This window comes from Falco biarmicus, chromosome 2 (genome assembly GCF_023638135.1).
Source record: "Falco biarmicus isolate bFalBia1 chromosome 2, bFalBia1.pri, whole genome shotgun sequence".
Taxonomy (NCBI): domain Eukaryota; kingdom Metazoa; phylum Chordata; class Aves; order Falconiformes; family Falconidae; genus Falco; species Falco biarmicus.
The window spans coordinates 106,221,875-106,237,384 of record NC_079289.1 but is presented as its reverse complement, the minus strand read 5'-3'; the positions used below and the strand labels follow the sequence as shown (position 1 = coordinate 106,237,384).

Here is a 15,510-nt window from a genome sequence, read left to right as displayed (position 1 = left end):
ATACACAGACAGACATATATATCTGCATGAAAAAGATGTTGAAATCAATGAGAACTGCCAGCACACATCCAAGGACATACCTGATCCCTAGCAGTCCTCTTTAAAACAAAGGAAAATTATGTTGTACTGAGCTTAAAAGCCCACTTTTAACTTTTCCATTAGTGCTCCATAATAGACTGTCGGAAACAGCAATTTAATTTCTGTGCTAGGCCCAACATGATTTAAACATTAGTTTTACATTTACATTATTGTTTAGAGAATGCTATTTCCATGTTACGTGAAATGAAGCCAAATACTGTAAACCTACATTTTGGAAAGTACCATTTTACCAGAGGAATAAGCAACAGCAGCTGTTGGTCTCCTGGTAGGAGCCTGCACATCCACTATGAGCAATGGATGCTGCTTTTGCAGCTGTGCAATCCTGCCACCCTAAGGCAATGCCTCCACAAGCTGGAATCCAGGCAGGCTGCAGGGTGCCATGTGCTGCAGTTTGGCTTCACACCCACAAAACTATCTAGGAGTTTCCAACAAGAAGATTCTTATACTCTACTCTGCGCTGCAGAATGTATACTGCTGTGAGAATCAAATTAATTACAGCAAAATGTGATAGAATTTGGGAATACGAAATGGATACAGAAGGAAAGCAGGTAATGAATTTCCATTTAATTTTGAGGCCATTACAAGCAGCCACCGTTTTAAGCATAGAGGAACTTCCTACCTTTTCCAGAGGTCTTCATGACCTCACATATGCTTTCTCAGAAAAGTGACTTTGTTGTTTGGCCCTGAGAAACTCAAAGAGATACTGCTGTGTAAGTTGGCATGGGCTGCACACAGCTGCAGTAAGTAGTTTATGCTAGCTGAGGTTTTGTGGCCATTCTCCTAGGTAATTCTTGCCCAATATGCATGTATTACTTCTCTTTGTATGAAGGAAACCTTACTGCACTTTGCTTCATCAGAGCCGTCTTCGCACTGAGGTAGGTTGTCACAAAGGTTGTGCAATGGTATACAATCCCCACTACCACACTGATGCTCATCAATTGCACAAGCTCCTGAAGGAAAAAAGGAAAGGAAAACAAATCTGTAACTATGAGGAAGGTTGATGTTCACTGGAGATCATACAGTTCACCTGAAAGAAAAGTTGAGTGGATAGTATGCAGAACCCTTGATTTCCTTTTCTTTCCTATCCATCTCTTTTTCAAAATAAAGATTATTTTCAGATAAATAGAAGCCAATTAAGAATGAAGTCTGTGATTTTATACCTTGTAGTTTCTGCTATAGTTAGCATTGCTTGTTTACTAGTGTTCTTCTGTTACATGTAATAAACTTTGGAGTCAAATCCTGATTAAATCCTGTCAAAAGGGGCTAATGATTCCAAGTTTCAGATGTTCAGCACTTTCACAAAAGTTTAGAGACCTTAAAGTATGTCAAGTCAAGCACAGTAGTAAAGAATCACTGAAAGGCAAGAGTCTCCTTTCGAAACCTATCTTGGAGGAAAAGGGGAAGAGACAAAAGTAACAGAAATTTCAATATCAGTTGCGTAACAGAAGCAGATCAGATAGAGAGCAAATATAAAGTTATAATTCTTTCTATGGCCAAAGTGTATTTTTAATGGCACTGTTCTATATATTTGGGGAAAATATACACTCATAAACTCAAATTCTATAGAAAATTTATTTTCTTTATTTTATCTTCCTGGAGTTACTGACTGAAGCATTTAATTATCTAAAAGTCTCATTTAAGGCAAGATAATTGCTTTGCTTTTGAACTTTTAATATTTATATAAAATGATTTATTTATTAGTCAGTAAGGCCTGTTGTACAATATGGAATCAAAAGAATATGGTCTATAAAAGGACTGAACCAGATTTTCATGTGTTCAGTGGCCATAACTGATGCAGATTTTCCACAGAATTCAGTTCTTACTCAGACAAGCTTTTTATTATACTGCATACTACCCAATAGTATTTATTTTCAAATTATGCTTCCTTTTCAAAAACTCAATATTTCATGGCAAAATAAAATACAAAGAATAATTAGCTTTTTTTGGTAAAATTAATTTATGTACTGACAATCCTTTTATCCTTGGGCCTGCATGTTAATGACACTAGTCTCTGTCCTTTGGCTGCAAGGATCATGAATAAGCATAATTTTCATGCAAATGGAACTTTTAAAATATATTTAACCAGAACTGGCAATGGCATCTTCGAGAACTCTGCCTTGCTAAGCTTGATTTTTATTTTACAACAAAATATGGGCAAAGCTGGCTCAGCAAAGATGCTGAACCAGCTAAAAATAAAAAGCATAGTGTTGGACTGAACAAATGGGATAGAGAAGGTAGAACAAGAAGCAGCAAAATGGTCATATGTCCATATAAACCTACCTCTCAGCCTTGCACAATGGGACTAAATGGAGCTGATTTTCAAAAGTAAATCAATGCTTAAGACTTTTTTTAAAGATTATGAAAATTGATCTTACTGTTAATCTACAAAAAAGCTGCAGCTAGCTAAACATGCTGGGAGATACCTTTTTATGATGCTTAAAGTAAGAAAAATATCATATATTCTTGTTGACTTTCTGTTCATGGAAACGAATGGTACTTCACACATCTCTGAATACAAACTACTTTTTCCTTCACTTTGTTCTGCTATCAGACTTCCACAGAAGCAATAAAAAGCCTCTAATTAACTCCATCAAGATTTGGCTTAGAGTGAGTGTTTGTCCTAGTAAGCATATCGCTCTTCCACATACTTCAGCATTTGGGTCCACTTTGCATAGTTTTAGAGAGCTGGTTGGTGAATTACTTATATGAGTGACAGTCTAATTGCAGCCCCCCAAAAAAACAGAAGTCTTTCAGAAGGGAACTGGCTGGGACCATAAACACTGCTGAGCAAATATGTGAAAGACTGTCTTTCCAGGTCCTTCACACCTTAAGGACCAAATTTCTAAAAGTGCAAGAAAGACCATATTGCAAACAGTAATTAGAGTTACCATATACATTTTTCTCTTCTAGTGGTGTGACTGATAATATCTTACATATGCATTTAAGAATACATTAACAACACTTTCAAATGAGTCACAAAGTGATACTCTTTTTGGGGTCTTGTATAGGGAATAGTTTGTATTTACCTTCAATAATTGAATAGGTTTTGGTACATTTTGAGTCAATTTTTCACATAATATCATACAGATTTGCAGGAGATACAGACATTGGTCCAATTACACTAAAGCAACAAACCCATCACTTTTCATGCTGGAAAACATAAAGTACAGATGGGTAACTGCTAGGCTTTTTCTCTTTAACATTTTCATATTTCGTTGATCAAATGGTGAGAGTCACCTTCCACTTTCCCCTTTTTCTCCAATGTATTTGACCAGTGTATAACCTCTTAAATACAGGTGTTCATGTGCTTACCTAGATGGTATCCAGTAGTAAAGTTTGCAAGAAATCCCTTCTTTGTTGCAGATTTATCCGTAAGGAGGATTACTGTCATCTGGTTTGTTGTAGAGAAGACATCTGGCAATAGCCCTTGTCCTGTATAGACAGCTGTTCTCCAGCAGAACATGAATACATTTAACCAGTTTTGTTCTTATGCATTTCAAAGTGTTTGGGGTTCGAAAACAAATATTGCTACTACATGAATACAATTATTCTGCCAAACCTAACTGTTATTAGACTGCAATGATCAAAGTTCAAGCCCAAATTTGACATAGCCATATAAAAAATAAGGTTCAGCTAAGAGATTATGCTTGTTTTTCCACATACATGAGCAGTCTTATTTATTGAGAAGTTAATTTCATTTGGATTGCATAGAAAGCAGAGTGTATGCAAACATTTGGGAAATGTGAGGTCACATACAGTATGCTTTCTCATTTTCCTCATAATTTCTGAGACCCAAAAATGTGAAGAAAAGTAGAATGAAATTAGGGATAATTAGTTTTCTTTATATTATATCCATCAGTTTGCTTCCAGCTCTCTGATTACATTCATTTTAGTACCCAATGGTGTTACTTGCCCAAAAGTAAGGAATTGGCTCCTCTGCCATCTCTGATTTCAACTACATCATAAATATTTTCCAGATCAAAAACCTGAAAATGAAGTTGAATGTTTTTTCCATTTTCAGCATTTAAGTACCATACACCTAGAAAATAATAACACATGCACACACTAAAATCAGCTTTTTGGTTGTTACATTTAAAGTGTCATTTTCATGTTGAAGTATTTTTTGGGAAAATTGTCTCTGCTAAACTGTTAAGAATCACCCAGGGGACACAGAAGTCTAAATCTTATCTTTGAAAGCAACTTATGCTGTCAAGATCCAAAATTCAATTGATTCATTCTCTAAAACACTTTTGAAAACTGGATTTAGGCTCCTAAGACATATACACATGCATGTTTTTACCATTCTGATAACTGTGTCCCTAAAATAGCAAAGCTAATTCTTTTGTAACTGTGAAAATGTGACAAATAGTCTTGTGACTTAAGTCTTACTTGATAGTAAGATAATTTGTATAATCAGTGACAGAAGCCTGTCTTTCAAGTTAGATGTCTTTCAAGAGAAGTATTTGCTTGTTTAACCTATGCTTTATCATATGTAACCTATGTTAGTATGGATACTATGGAAATCTTGTAAAGAAAGTAAAAAAAAAAACACCAAACATTTTTTTTAATCTATTCATAGAATGAGAAGTATCTTCTCACTAGTAGGAATCTCATTTGGGAACTTGTGAAATTAATGCCTGGAAATGAAAGCCATATCTCAAGCGGGACAGAAACACAAAATTACAGCTCTTGTGATGAGCATCCCAACACAATTCTCCAGTTAAAGGTGAAGTAATAAATAATTAAAATTTCATTAAGAAGCAATGGCAAAATTCTCTTCCTTGCTTCATCCATCAACAGCACATAGTGGGCCACATTGAAACTTTTTCACTTTTGTCATCTGTAGCTCGATGTAAATCAAATAACATCAGTAGAATAACATTTTCACTGGTATGTTAAGAAACACTCAATAAAGAGAGGATCCCTTCCAAAATGCATGCACACGTTCTTTGCCCCTAGGTAAACTACTTAACAGAAGAGATGATATTAACCTGGCAAATACATTGAGCTATAATGTTAAAATGGGGACTTTCAGCACTTTGTTTGTTGTGGCATTGGCATAAAGGTATTTAACATAATAGGCATGCATGATGGAATTGGCCTGTCTGAACCCGTTCCAAGGGATTATCCTTGTCTTCATCACTTTTTATTCAAATGGCACAACTCCTTAGCTTCTGCTAAGTGCCATACAGAGTTTACTTAAAAGATCCCATTGTGTATGGCTTAATATTTGCTTGACAACATCTGACTTGGGAAAGCAGATTTAGTATCTACTTTTATATGGCTAAACTTTTCCCAAGACTTGGAGAAGAATGACTTACAGAAAGCTTGATTAGGATAATGGTTTGGGAAGTTTTCAGAGCTGAATGTACTGTTTGGCTCCCACAGTTCAACTGGACCTCCACAGTCAGCTGAAAAAGAAAACATTTCAAAACCATAATTAACCTATTGTCTTACTTTTGCCTTCCATTGTATCAAAGATAATTTAGAAAAAAAAATTCTGAAGAGGATATTCAAGCTAACTTCATCACTGTAAGGGTTCAGTTACAGTGTCATTAATATAAAGCTTGAATGGTGAGTTGTTAGAAGCCAACACTGATAAGGACACAGCATTGAGGAAAAAACACGTGTAAGAATTTCACTGTCCTTATTAGTTATAGTGTCAAAGTCAGACCTGCTGACACATACAATGGATGCATAGTGTTATGTACAGCTATAGTCCATATATTGCTGTTTGTGAAGTGCTAGTGCCCAGGTACACAACTGTATTCACGGTGGTGCTATGAGAAGTCTTTGGCATGTAGCTAGGTGAAGGACACAGGCTGTCCTTCCTTTGGTGATTATTGTTCTGGAAGCTGTGCATATGACAGAAAATATGAAGAAAAAAAGGTGTGATACAGTCAACTGTATAATTTAATAGGACATTATTGTAAAAGGTAGAAAATGTCAAAGAAAGAGGGAAAGCTGTTCCCACTCTCCCACCCTCCCAAATATAACCTGTTTATGCAGTTGACTTGTATGCCTTGCTTATTACCCAATTGATCTTGCAGCATTAGCAGAGATACTCAAGTATAAAGCCCATTTTGTCATCTAGAAAATAAACTTTATATCAAAAACACCCTTACACTGTTAGATTTCATCAGCAGGACCCCAAAAACTTTTACAGTTAAACTGTGTAAATGGTCAAAGTACCCATTTTTTTTTCTTTGAAAAAACTGCTCGAGTAAGAAAGGTTTTTATCATAAACTTGTGTATGTACTTATATATAAAAATGAACAAAATTTAAAAGCAAATATTGTAGATATGTATATACACAGATGTAAACATTCACACACATAGACATATCCAACAGTACATTACATATTCAATATTATCTTTCAATATATAGTTTAGGTGGTGGTTTACATCCAAAATATGTCAGCTTCATATTCAAAATCTTTACTTCATGTTAAGAAATCTTATTTCTTTTCATTTCAGCTTTACCATAAGAATGAATTTTGGTGTGTTCCCTCTTCTGTTGTTTGCAATTACTTTATTCAAAAATAAACAGGGCTCCTCCACCTGCTTCAGGAAATAGAAGTTAAAACAGAAGAAATCTACCTTTTTTTATTTTCCTTTGTTGTGGTTTTATTCTTTGAACTAGATTTTATATTTTTAACTTTCAGACTTTGGCTAAACTTTTAACGCTCACCCCCTTATAGCTCAAATTTTGCGTTTCATTATGTCTGTCCATATTGCACACTCTGAGCCACTTGCCTGGGAACTAGGGACATAATCTACAAGTCCTACTGAGTTTGCCCAATTGAATCCCACTGGGAGGAAGCCCCACTAAATACAAGAAAGATTCGAACTTTCTCATGACAGCCATCTTCTAGAACTTTCTATTTCACAAAATCACTCCTGGCAAGAAAAGCCAAACTCTCCAAAAGGAAAAGGAACTGTTAACAATCACACACTGACCACCAAGCATATTATGATTTAGCTGTATGGCTCACAGTGAGGACTACTTTCTGTAAATACCATTGAAAACAAATATAGACTACACTGGCTTTTTTTATAGCACATTACTGCACGTACAAACAGACACACAACTACTGTAAAGTTGCATGAAAAATACATGATTCTTAGACATATCATCTGATGATATAAGCAGAGCAAAACCAACTTTCTTAATAGCAGAGTAGGGGCAACTTATGGTGAAATCTGATCTGGTGTTAACTACAAGACACATTAGTAATGATCTTTGTTCTCCTGCGCTGAAAAATGATGGAAGTAATTGATTTTACTCATGTCTGGAAAAACTGTTTTAAAAATTTCCAGTGATCTTTAAACACAAACTTATGTGGAGTTATTTGTATATCTGTCACTCGTTAGAGAACCAAATAGCAATCAGCACCAATAAACTTGGTCCTTTCATTGAGCATAACAGATAATTTTCTCAACACTGTAGAAAATATATGACATATTCATAAAATAATCCTCTGTGCTTTGTCCAAAACATTAATTTATATCGACATACACATCTTAAGTGTGGAATCTACCCTGTAATTTCCACACTGTTTGTGTTAAGAGACAAGTTATAAATCAATACGAAGATGAAAGCAATCCGGTTTAGATGAAAGTGTAAGGCTGACAGTTTTCTGCAAAAGACAAAAGCAAATCCAGCTTCCCTATCCCACCACTAAAATATATTTTTTTTATTATTCCATAAGCTTTTGTGGCAGTGTGAATGATGCCAGTGCCTCTTACTGAAGCTCTAAGTCTAGCAAAAGAAATTGGCTCAGCTCAGATTCTTTCATCTTTTGTTTACAGACATGACATTTGTAGTGAAAACAAGTGTTAGTAAGCTCATACCATATCTATCAAAGTAATTTCAGACTTCTTTGAAGATGATTGATAACATATTCACTTTCTTTTCAGCAGGTTACAGACAGCATATGCCTAGCATGCCTCAACAAATTTATGCAAAAGATTAGGTTTTTTACCCAGCAACAGCTTAGACTGTTCTTTTGTATCATATTGAAGGACAATATGGATCCTCTCTAACCTGTTTCGTAAATAGTTCTATGCCACATGACCAGTTCCTTTTTTTGAATATTAAAACTTCATCGCCATATATTGGGTAGACATCTATAATTTGAACGATATTTCTTTGGTATTTTCACAGCAGCACTAAGCTACTATTTACCACAGGGTCACTCTACCACTAATCATTAGACCAGGGGTCCTCAATCCGGCCCCCGGTATTTACAGACACCCCCCCCCCCCCCCCCCCCCCCCCGGGTTGGGGGGGGAAACCAAGCAGCCGCAGATCTGCCACTTCATCCGCGCGCCGGCCCCTGTTTAAAAAGTTTGAGGACCCCTGCTTTAGACTGATGCTAACTTGTGAGGTATGTTTACCAACAGCACCTGAATGATGGCTGGAGGTGGCAGACATCAGCACCTCTCCACAGTATTACTTTAGTGAAAATGACAATCGAATTCCGAAATTCACTTTGGTAAATTATAACTGAAATTACTAGTGTTATTAAAATTTAATGTTGCTGACAGAGACATGTTCTTGAACTTTATCTCCCTGTGTCTCAGGATGGAGCTCTAAAACAAAATTTTGCTCTTATAGTTAGAAGGGTTTGTTTTCTTACCTGGCCTAATGTGGTAGATTTAGAAGTGATAGATTTCATAGAATGACAACATTAGTACATAGTGCTTCAACATAAATACAACTCAAACAGTCTTTTTCTATTAAATTTAGACCATTTTTATTTACTATATGATGTCAAGAGGGCAACTAGCTGTGCCTTGTGACAGTAAATCTAATAGCACACGCTCCTGGAACATGCTCAGTTTGTTTTAATGATTTGAAGCCATCTGTGAATAGATCTTTTGTAAAAATCTCTTTTTTCCCAAAAGGTTCATGGCTCTTTCACAATAATTTATAAAGCCCTATCAAATATTTTAATTATTTTTTTTCTGTGAGACCTATTCATATTTGTACCAGGTTTTGCTATGAATGTGCATGGACCTGGTTAACATCGTATGCAATCTTTCTTCATTTTTCATGTACATTTTCTGGATTTATAATGATGGGTACAGGTACTTTTCATATTTTTCTCAGTGAGATTTTTCTAAGTATCTCTGTGAAACTGGAATGTTTTGAGGATGCTTAAATGTCTCCGCTTTCCTCTAAAAGACTCTGCAACATGATAGGTCTGCATCAGGCTGTACAACCTGTCTGGGTAAGTGCATATGCACTATAGGTAGTGATGTTTCATGTTTCATTAACTTCTACTTGGAGAAGATTCAAAAATGTGCAAATAAAAACAACCCTTTTCCAGTTTCCCACTGAACCTGGGACTTAGATGAGGTGCCAAGAAGGCAGTAAGACCAAATGAGCTAAGGCACCATCAAGCAGGAAAAAAGCCCCATCCATTACTATTAACAGCAAGCACTTATAATTTTTGCCTTACCACAAATAGTAGAGTTAGCAAAGGCAAAATTGAAGGTATTAGGCTTAGATTTTGACACATTCTATAATTTATGCAAATATTGAAACCTCTCATTAGATTAGGGAGTGGAAAGAGTTCATTGATAGGGGTTTTTTTTTGTCTACTCATTACCTGAGCTGCTGACTGTCCTGCCTTTCTGTTTCCCTATTTAAATTTTTGTTGAAACAAATATCGCTTCACATTGGAAAGAACTCATTCATTCTGAGCCTTGTTCCAGGTAATACCTCCATTTTGGATATTAGACACTCATATTGTGCTCCATTCTTAAACCATTATGGCACAAATAGATTAATTCCCCTAAATAGGGGAGTTTTCAGTGTGCATGTGTTCTCACAGCTTGGTGAATTTTTACTGTTGAGACCTCTACTGATATCATTATGTGACTTTGCTCATTCTCTTATTCCCCACCTACATTACTTATAATTTCAAATACAATGGTTATAATTTTAATTCTCCTTCTTCTTCCTTCCCCCTTCAGTGGCTTCCTGGAAGCTTTACTAATTAAAGCTTTTAGAGGAAAATTCTGAATTCTTTATCCTTCATTCTTTCAAGTACTCATAGCTTAAACTGTGAATCTACCAGTCCTGTTGCTATCAACAGAGTCATGGGCAGGGAACCTGTTCCCTAGTACGTTATCCTGAAAATAATTTTATAATGGTGAAGAAAGATTTTTATAAAAGTGAAAGCTGGAAATTCTGAATCACTCATACACAAGTACAGTAATAGGAAATGGCAATCAACTGTAATATAGTGTTTACTTACTAGGAGCTGAAGGAACAGTAGTAACAGTTGGAATCGCAGTTGGCTCTATATACAAACTTTCATTACACTTTCCCTTTGTCAGGCCAATGTCATCCAAGGCAATATCACTGGGACCACGCTTTTTAAAGGCATCAAAAATAACCTGAAGTTCATGAAAAAAAATTATAGAATTTTATAATTTAATGAAATATTTTTCAGCTTCCTATACTGAACCATTGTGTCATCCTTCTTGAATGATCCTATTTCCACTGTAATTTATGCTGGTGCTATACTCAGAGGAGGGCATCAGGGATGAGACAGAATTCCTCACAAAACAAAACAGCACTATGTAAACCAAGTGCCTCATTCTAAAGATGCAGGAACTTCTTTGTATAAATTATGAACATAATTTAAAGCTATTAAATAACTTTACTTTTTATATATAAATATATGTAACTTTTGAAACACAAATACTGTATCACTCACCAGTCCAAACTTCTCCTGATCTACGGGCATATCTTCATGAAAAATTGGAATTAATCTTTCATGAAAAATGGAATTGTTATTGTACTTTAATATCCACACATTTAAAGCAATCCTGCTGTCAAGGAAGTTGTGCTGGTGAAATATAAGTAGGTATAGCACTCTTCCTGCCATAATAAAACACACACTTGCTGAGAATCAGATGCAGCCAGGTCACAGAGGCACTTACTTCCTCAAGTGGTAAATGTATCTTTCTGGCAGTGTTTTTGCATCAATCAAAACTATTATAGCAGGACAAGCTATCCCAAATACCTATAAAAAGAAGTTTCAGTGGGGAGTTGCTGAGGGACACGCCTAACATAAGTCTCCTCCTTTTGTTTACAGATAAAAGTCAGGTCAGTTAACCATGTGGCACCAGCAAGTGCCTGGAACACACTTCCAGTGAATTATTCTGTAATCAGTTAGTGAAAACACTGCTTCAGAATAAGAAGTTATTTAATTTAAATCTTCTCAAGTCTTAGTGCCTCATATACTCGCTCTTGAGGTGTTAAACTCCACATCAGATTTTGATAGGCTTTGAACACCCTTGTTTTGTGGAAAGCTCTCTTTCATGATAACATTGATCGATTATCCCATGACAATGTTAAGGTTTTCTGTTTTCTACAATAATAACACTTTAAATTCCAGAGTAGGGAAGGGGATGGTGTGACAATTCAAATGGGGACTCTTGTCTTCTGCATGTTAATATTTATTTGATGACATGCATTAGTAAATAGTACTAGATATTATCTTTGGATCTGTGGATCACTGGGTTCATTTGGCAGAAAAAACGGATGTCAGATTAGCTAAAAAAAAAAAAAAAAAAAAAAGAACTAGCAGTTTACAAACCTTAAATTCAGATGTTTCATTTAAAGTTACTTGTCCATAATGCCAGTTGTTTCCATAGTTTCCTTCTTTCTGGAAAATGATCTTTTCCACACCATGCTTATTACTTACACTAACTCTTAAACGATAAACATTAGTACTGTACATGAAATACCTAGAGGGGAAAGAACAATTTTAGAATAAAGTGAAATTTCATGAAAAAATATCAAGCTTTTTACTTTACAAAATGTTTTATGGAACAAGGGCTAATTTGCACATGAAAAGAAAAAGAAACATATGTTTAGATTACACCTAAGTTTTACTTGGTTATTTGCTAAGCTTTCTGCAGAAGCCTAGTTAAGCTTCACAACAAAAAACATTTCAGGGATTCTTAACATAATTTCTGTATAGAGAGGAATATTGGATGCAAGGTGAAAAATAAAATAAATTAAAGCTACCTGAAAGAATCAAACCTTTAAAGGAGCCAAACTTTCAGGCCTGAAATTGAAACCAATCATGGAATTCCAAACAGAAGCAGGCTTCTGTTGCTGGCATACTGACTTGGATTAATATTATATATGAAAGAAAGCTATTTGGTTTTATTCTTAAACAAAGTATATGTTTAGGAGTTATGTAAGGATACCAAAAGCTAAGACAAGATGAATCTGAAGAGTTCAAAGGCAAACTCAGAATCCGAACTCTCTCTTCTCTGAATCCAAGTCCTATGGGTGTTGAAATATAAAATCCTGCAGGATAATGACCACATTTTAGTCAGTACAAAATTAATGATTTGTATTTTTAATGAGAATTTTTACATTAAAAATAATATCAAGCACAGTCAGTGTTGCATGACAGAAGTTTCCTGACACAATAAACGTGAATGATTATATTCATCAGTCAATGACACATTAAAATCAACTTGTAAGCTTGCAGACGCTCCTCAGAAGTAGACATGAAATAGGTCCTTTTGAAGTCAGTGGGAGATCTGCCTTTTATTTGGTGAAGGCAGTGATTCACCTGATTGATTTCTACTTAGTTTATAAAAACGTCTTCCTGTTTGACATTTCTTATGATTTTGCAGAAAAAAATCCTGACATTTTAAAATTTTTATCCACATAATAATGGGAAATATGAGTTGTATTTTGAGGGTGGTGAGGGAATGACTACATGAATATTTTATAGCAAGGTGAAGCATTATAAACAAGCAAAATACATTATTTGGGGAAACCGGGGTTTTAGCTTTTTCTAAGTTAATCCTTGTAGCTGGGAATTTGGACTTCATGTTCCCATATAGAAATATAACATGAGGCCAGCCTACAGAGGCATTGCATCACAAGAAAAGCAAAATTTGGCAGAGTTTGAAGTCCTGAAATAAAATTCTTAGTCTATTGAAATAATATCTGTAATTTTAGATTTTATTCTATCTAATACATATATTTGCAAATATTATATTCAGAGAATCTACAAATAATTATAAATATAATTATATAATATGGATTATATACACACTATATTCTGTTATTTATACTTCTAGATTAGCTAGCTTTTTCATGTGGGAGGTTAAAGTACCTGAAAATTACTCTAAAATCTGAATCAGACCTTTCATTTCCTATGTTGACTTAGAAAGCATGCATTAAAATATACATGGTGTCTAGTTTTGAGAAAATGAGCATAGCATTGTTTTTCAGAAAAGGTTTTCACATAGTCAAAATGACAGTTCTCTGTCTTCGTTTCATCAGTTCTCTGAGTATTCAGAATAAGTTGCTGAGTATGTATTAAGTCCTTTGCTTTCAAAGAGCATCAAAACAAAACTACACTCTCACTGAATGTATGTAGTAGCTAGATATTAATGATGCAGCTCATGTTTTTAGTTCAAACACGTTGTAGAAATTTGAATATTCAATACATTAGCAATATTACACATAGCAACATTACGTATGTCAGCTTAGATCTAGATAGTGAAGCAGAGCACCTAAAATAAATTAACATTTCAAGTGAGCTAGACATCTTTGTCAAGTATTTTATTAAACAAATTTTACATTCTTTCATCTGATTTGTATTTCTAAGTAACAAGCAGAAAGACAAAACAGTGTTCTGAAGATTGTTTAGAAAATGTGCATTTACTCAGAGAGAGGTGGATAATTTCTATCCAATAACATGATAAATAATATTTTTCTTTTCCTGGAAGTAACTTGTTAAAACTTAATTTGCGTTTTCCAGTTATTCATAACTGAATAAGTTTTGTATAAGTCTTGCATAGAATACATATAACCACTGCAAAATCTAAATTATATTAATTAATTTTAGCTGGACTGAAGAATCAGCTGAGAGATTGACTGATTTTCCCGCTGAAGAAAAAAAAAACCACTTTTGGAGTTTAATTCTGGGATAAGCATTCATGATATACTTTCCAAATCTGATTCCTATCAATATTGACTCTTTTTATATAATCAACTCTTCCAATTAAGTTGGTTTGCTATAGCAGTTGCTGGAGTGTTTGTATGTTTTGTACATGTGTTGAAAATTAGTGTGTCTGGTGTGTGATTCTAACTGGGGACACAGCTGCCCAGCAGGTCCACTTCATGTAAAACCAAAATTATTTTGTGATGACCATGCAGATGTCACCAGTAGATAGGGATTAAATAGAAGCAATTCCATTAAAATGTACCTATACATGTTTTTTTTCCCTTAAGGTAAACATGCAGTTATTTGACCTATAGTACTGTTGCGTAACAGAAATTCCTTTCTCAGGTAAGGCACCTATATATATTAATATTTTATAGTAATAGCATTGAAACTTTTCAATACCTCACACTTTAATAACTTCATATATTTCTTTACTTCTTCTTTTAGTTTTGATGTATTTCTACAAGATGGCAATTAGTAGCATAAAACATTTTGTCTGGCAGCTCTTACATATTTTTATGGCAGAATAAAATTACATCCTAATAATACAGTATGAAGAATCCATTGTACATTGCTTTAACATAAGCTGAATCAAACTTTTCCTTTAATCTGCAAACAACTTCTGTTTGATCTTACCTGACATGTTGCCAAATGTATGATCAAAATCAGGACCACTCATAAAGGGAAAGGTAGGACCCTGAACTCTTTCCCAGTTTGAATCATCATCTAAATCTTGTATCCAGTAACAAAAGCCATCTTCAAAAGTGCAATTGACTTTCTCATAATCTGTGAATAAGAACCTCTAGTAAATAAAAATGGTAGAGACATTTTCTCAGAACTACAAAGGAGTGAGTGACAAATAATACAAATGTTTAAATATGCTTTAAAACTGGAGCCCACAGTAACTCAATTTCCTCTTCTATGCAATGCAACATAAGTACTGAAATAAATGTGACATTTATACTTATTAACAGAACACTATTGCTGAAGATGGCCCTACATGCTTTCGCACTCATTCACCAACCTTCTAACCTTTTTTTTTTTTATCCTTCACCAGTAATGTGGTGGAGGAATGAGAGGACCCCTTGCATAGCTAACACTCAGGGCTAACCCTGCCCTTTTCCTGTTTTCTCTGCCAAGGTCTGGATTGCTCCAGCTGGAAAAGTACCACGGATGCCCTTTTCCTTGTCCTTCTCCTTTGCTCCTTCTTTGCTCATATTTGCTGCCACATTCTCATCACTTCTCATGAAATTTTGCTCGGGGTCTTTTCATAGCACCCTGAAGTACAGGTCAGCCTCCAGCAAGGGCTTCCACATATCAAGGGTTTGATTGCACTCTGGATGCTTCCTGCAGCATATCCCTTCCCAGTCACATCCCCTATTCACATCCTGCTCAAAATTTAGCAGCTGAA

General features: G+C 35.0%; 1 protein-coding gene across 1 annotated transcript in view; it reads right to left on the bottom strand.

Annotated features, from left to right (window-relative positions):
• TMPRSS15 (transmembrane serine protease 15) overlaps positions 1-15,510 on the bottom strand; it is a 57,833-nt gene that overhangs the window by 18,099 nt on the left and 24,224 nt on the right. The window contains exons 10-17 of the mRNA XM_056329104.1: positions 14,736-14,885; positions 12,337-12,439; positions 11,718-11,868; positions 10,368-10,509; positions 5,421-5,510; positions 4,013-4,138; positions 3,412-3,543; positions 939-1,049 (exon numbers count right to left, since the gene is read on the bottom strand). Of these exons, the coding sequence (XP_056185079.1) occupies positions 939-1,049; positions 3,412-3,543; positions 4,013-4,138; positions 5,421-5,510; positions 10,368-10,509; positions 11,718-11,868; positions 12,337-12,439; positions 14,736-14,885 (1,005 nt within the window). The remainder of the gene's footprint in view (positions 1-938; positions 1,050-3,411; positions 3,544-4,012; positions 4,139-5,420; positions 5,511-10,367; positions 10,510-11,717; positions 11,869-12,336; positions 12,440-14,735; positions 14,886-15,510) is intronic.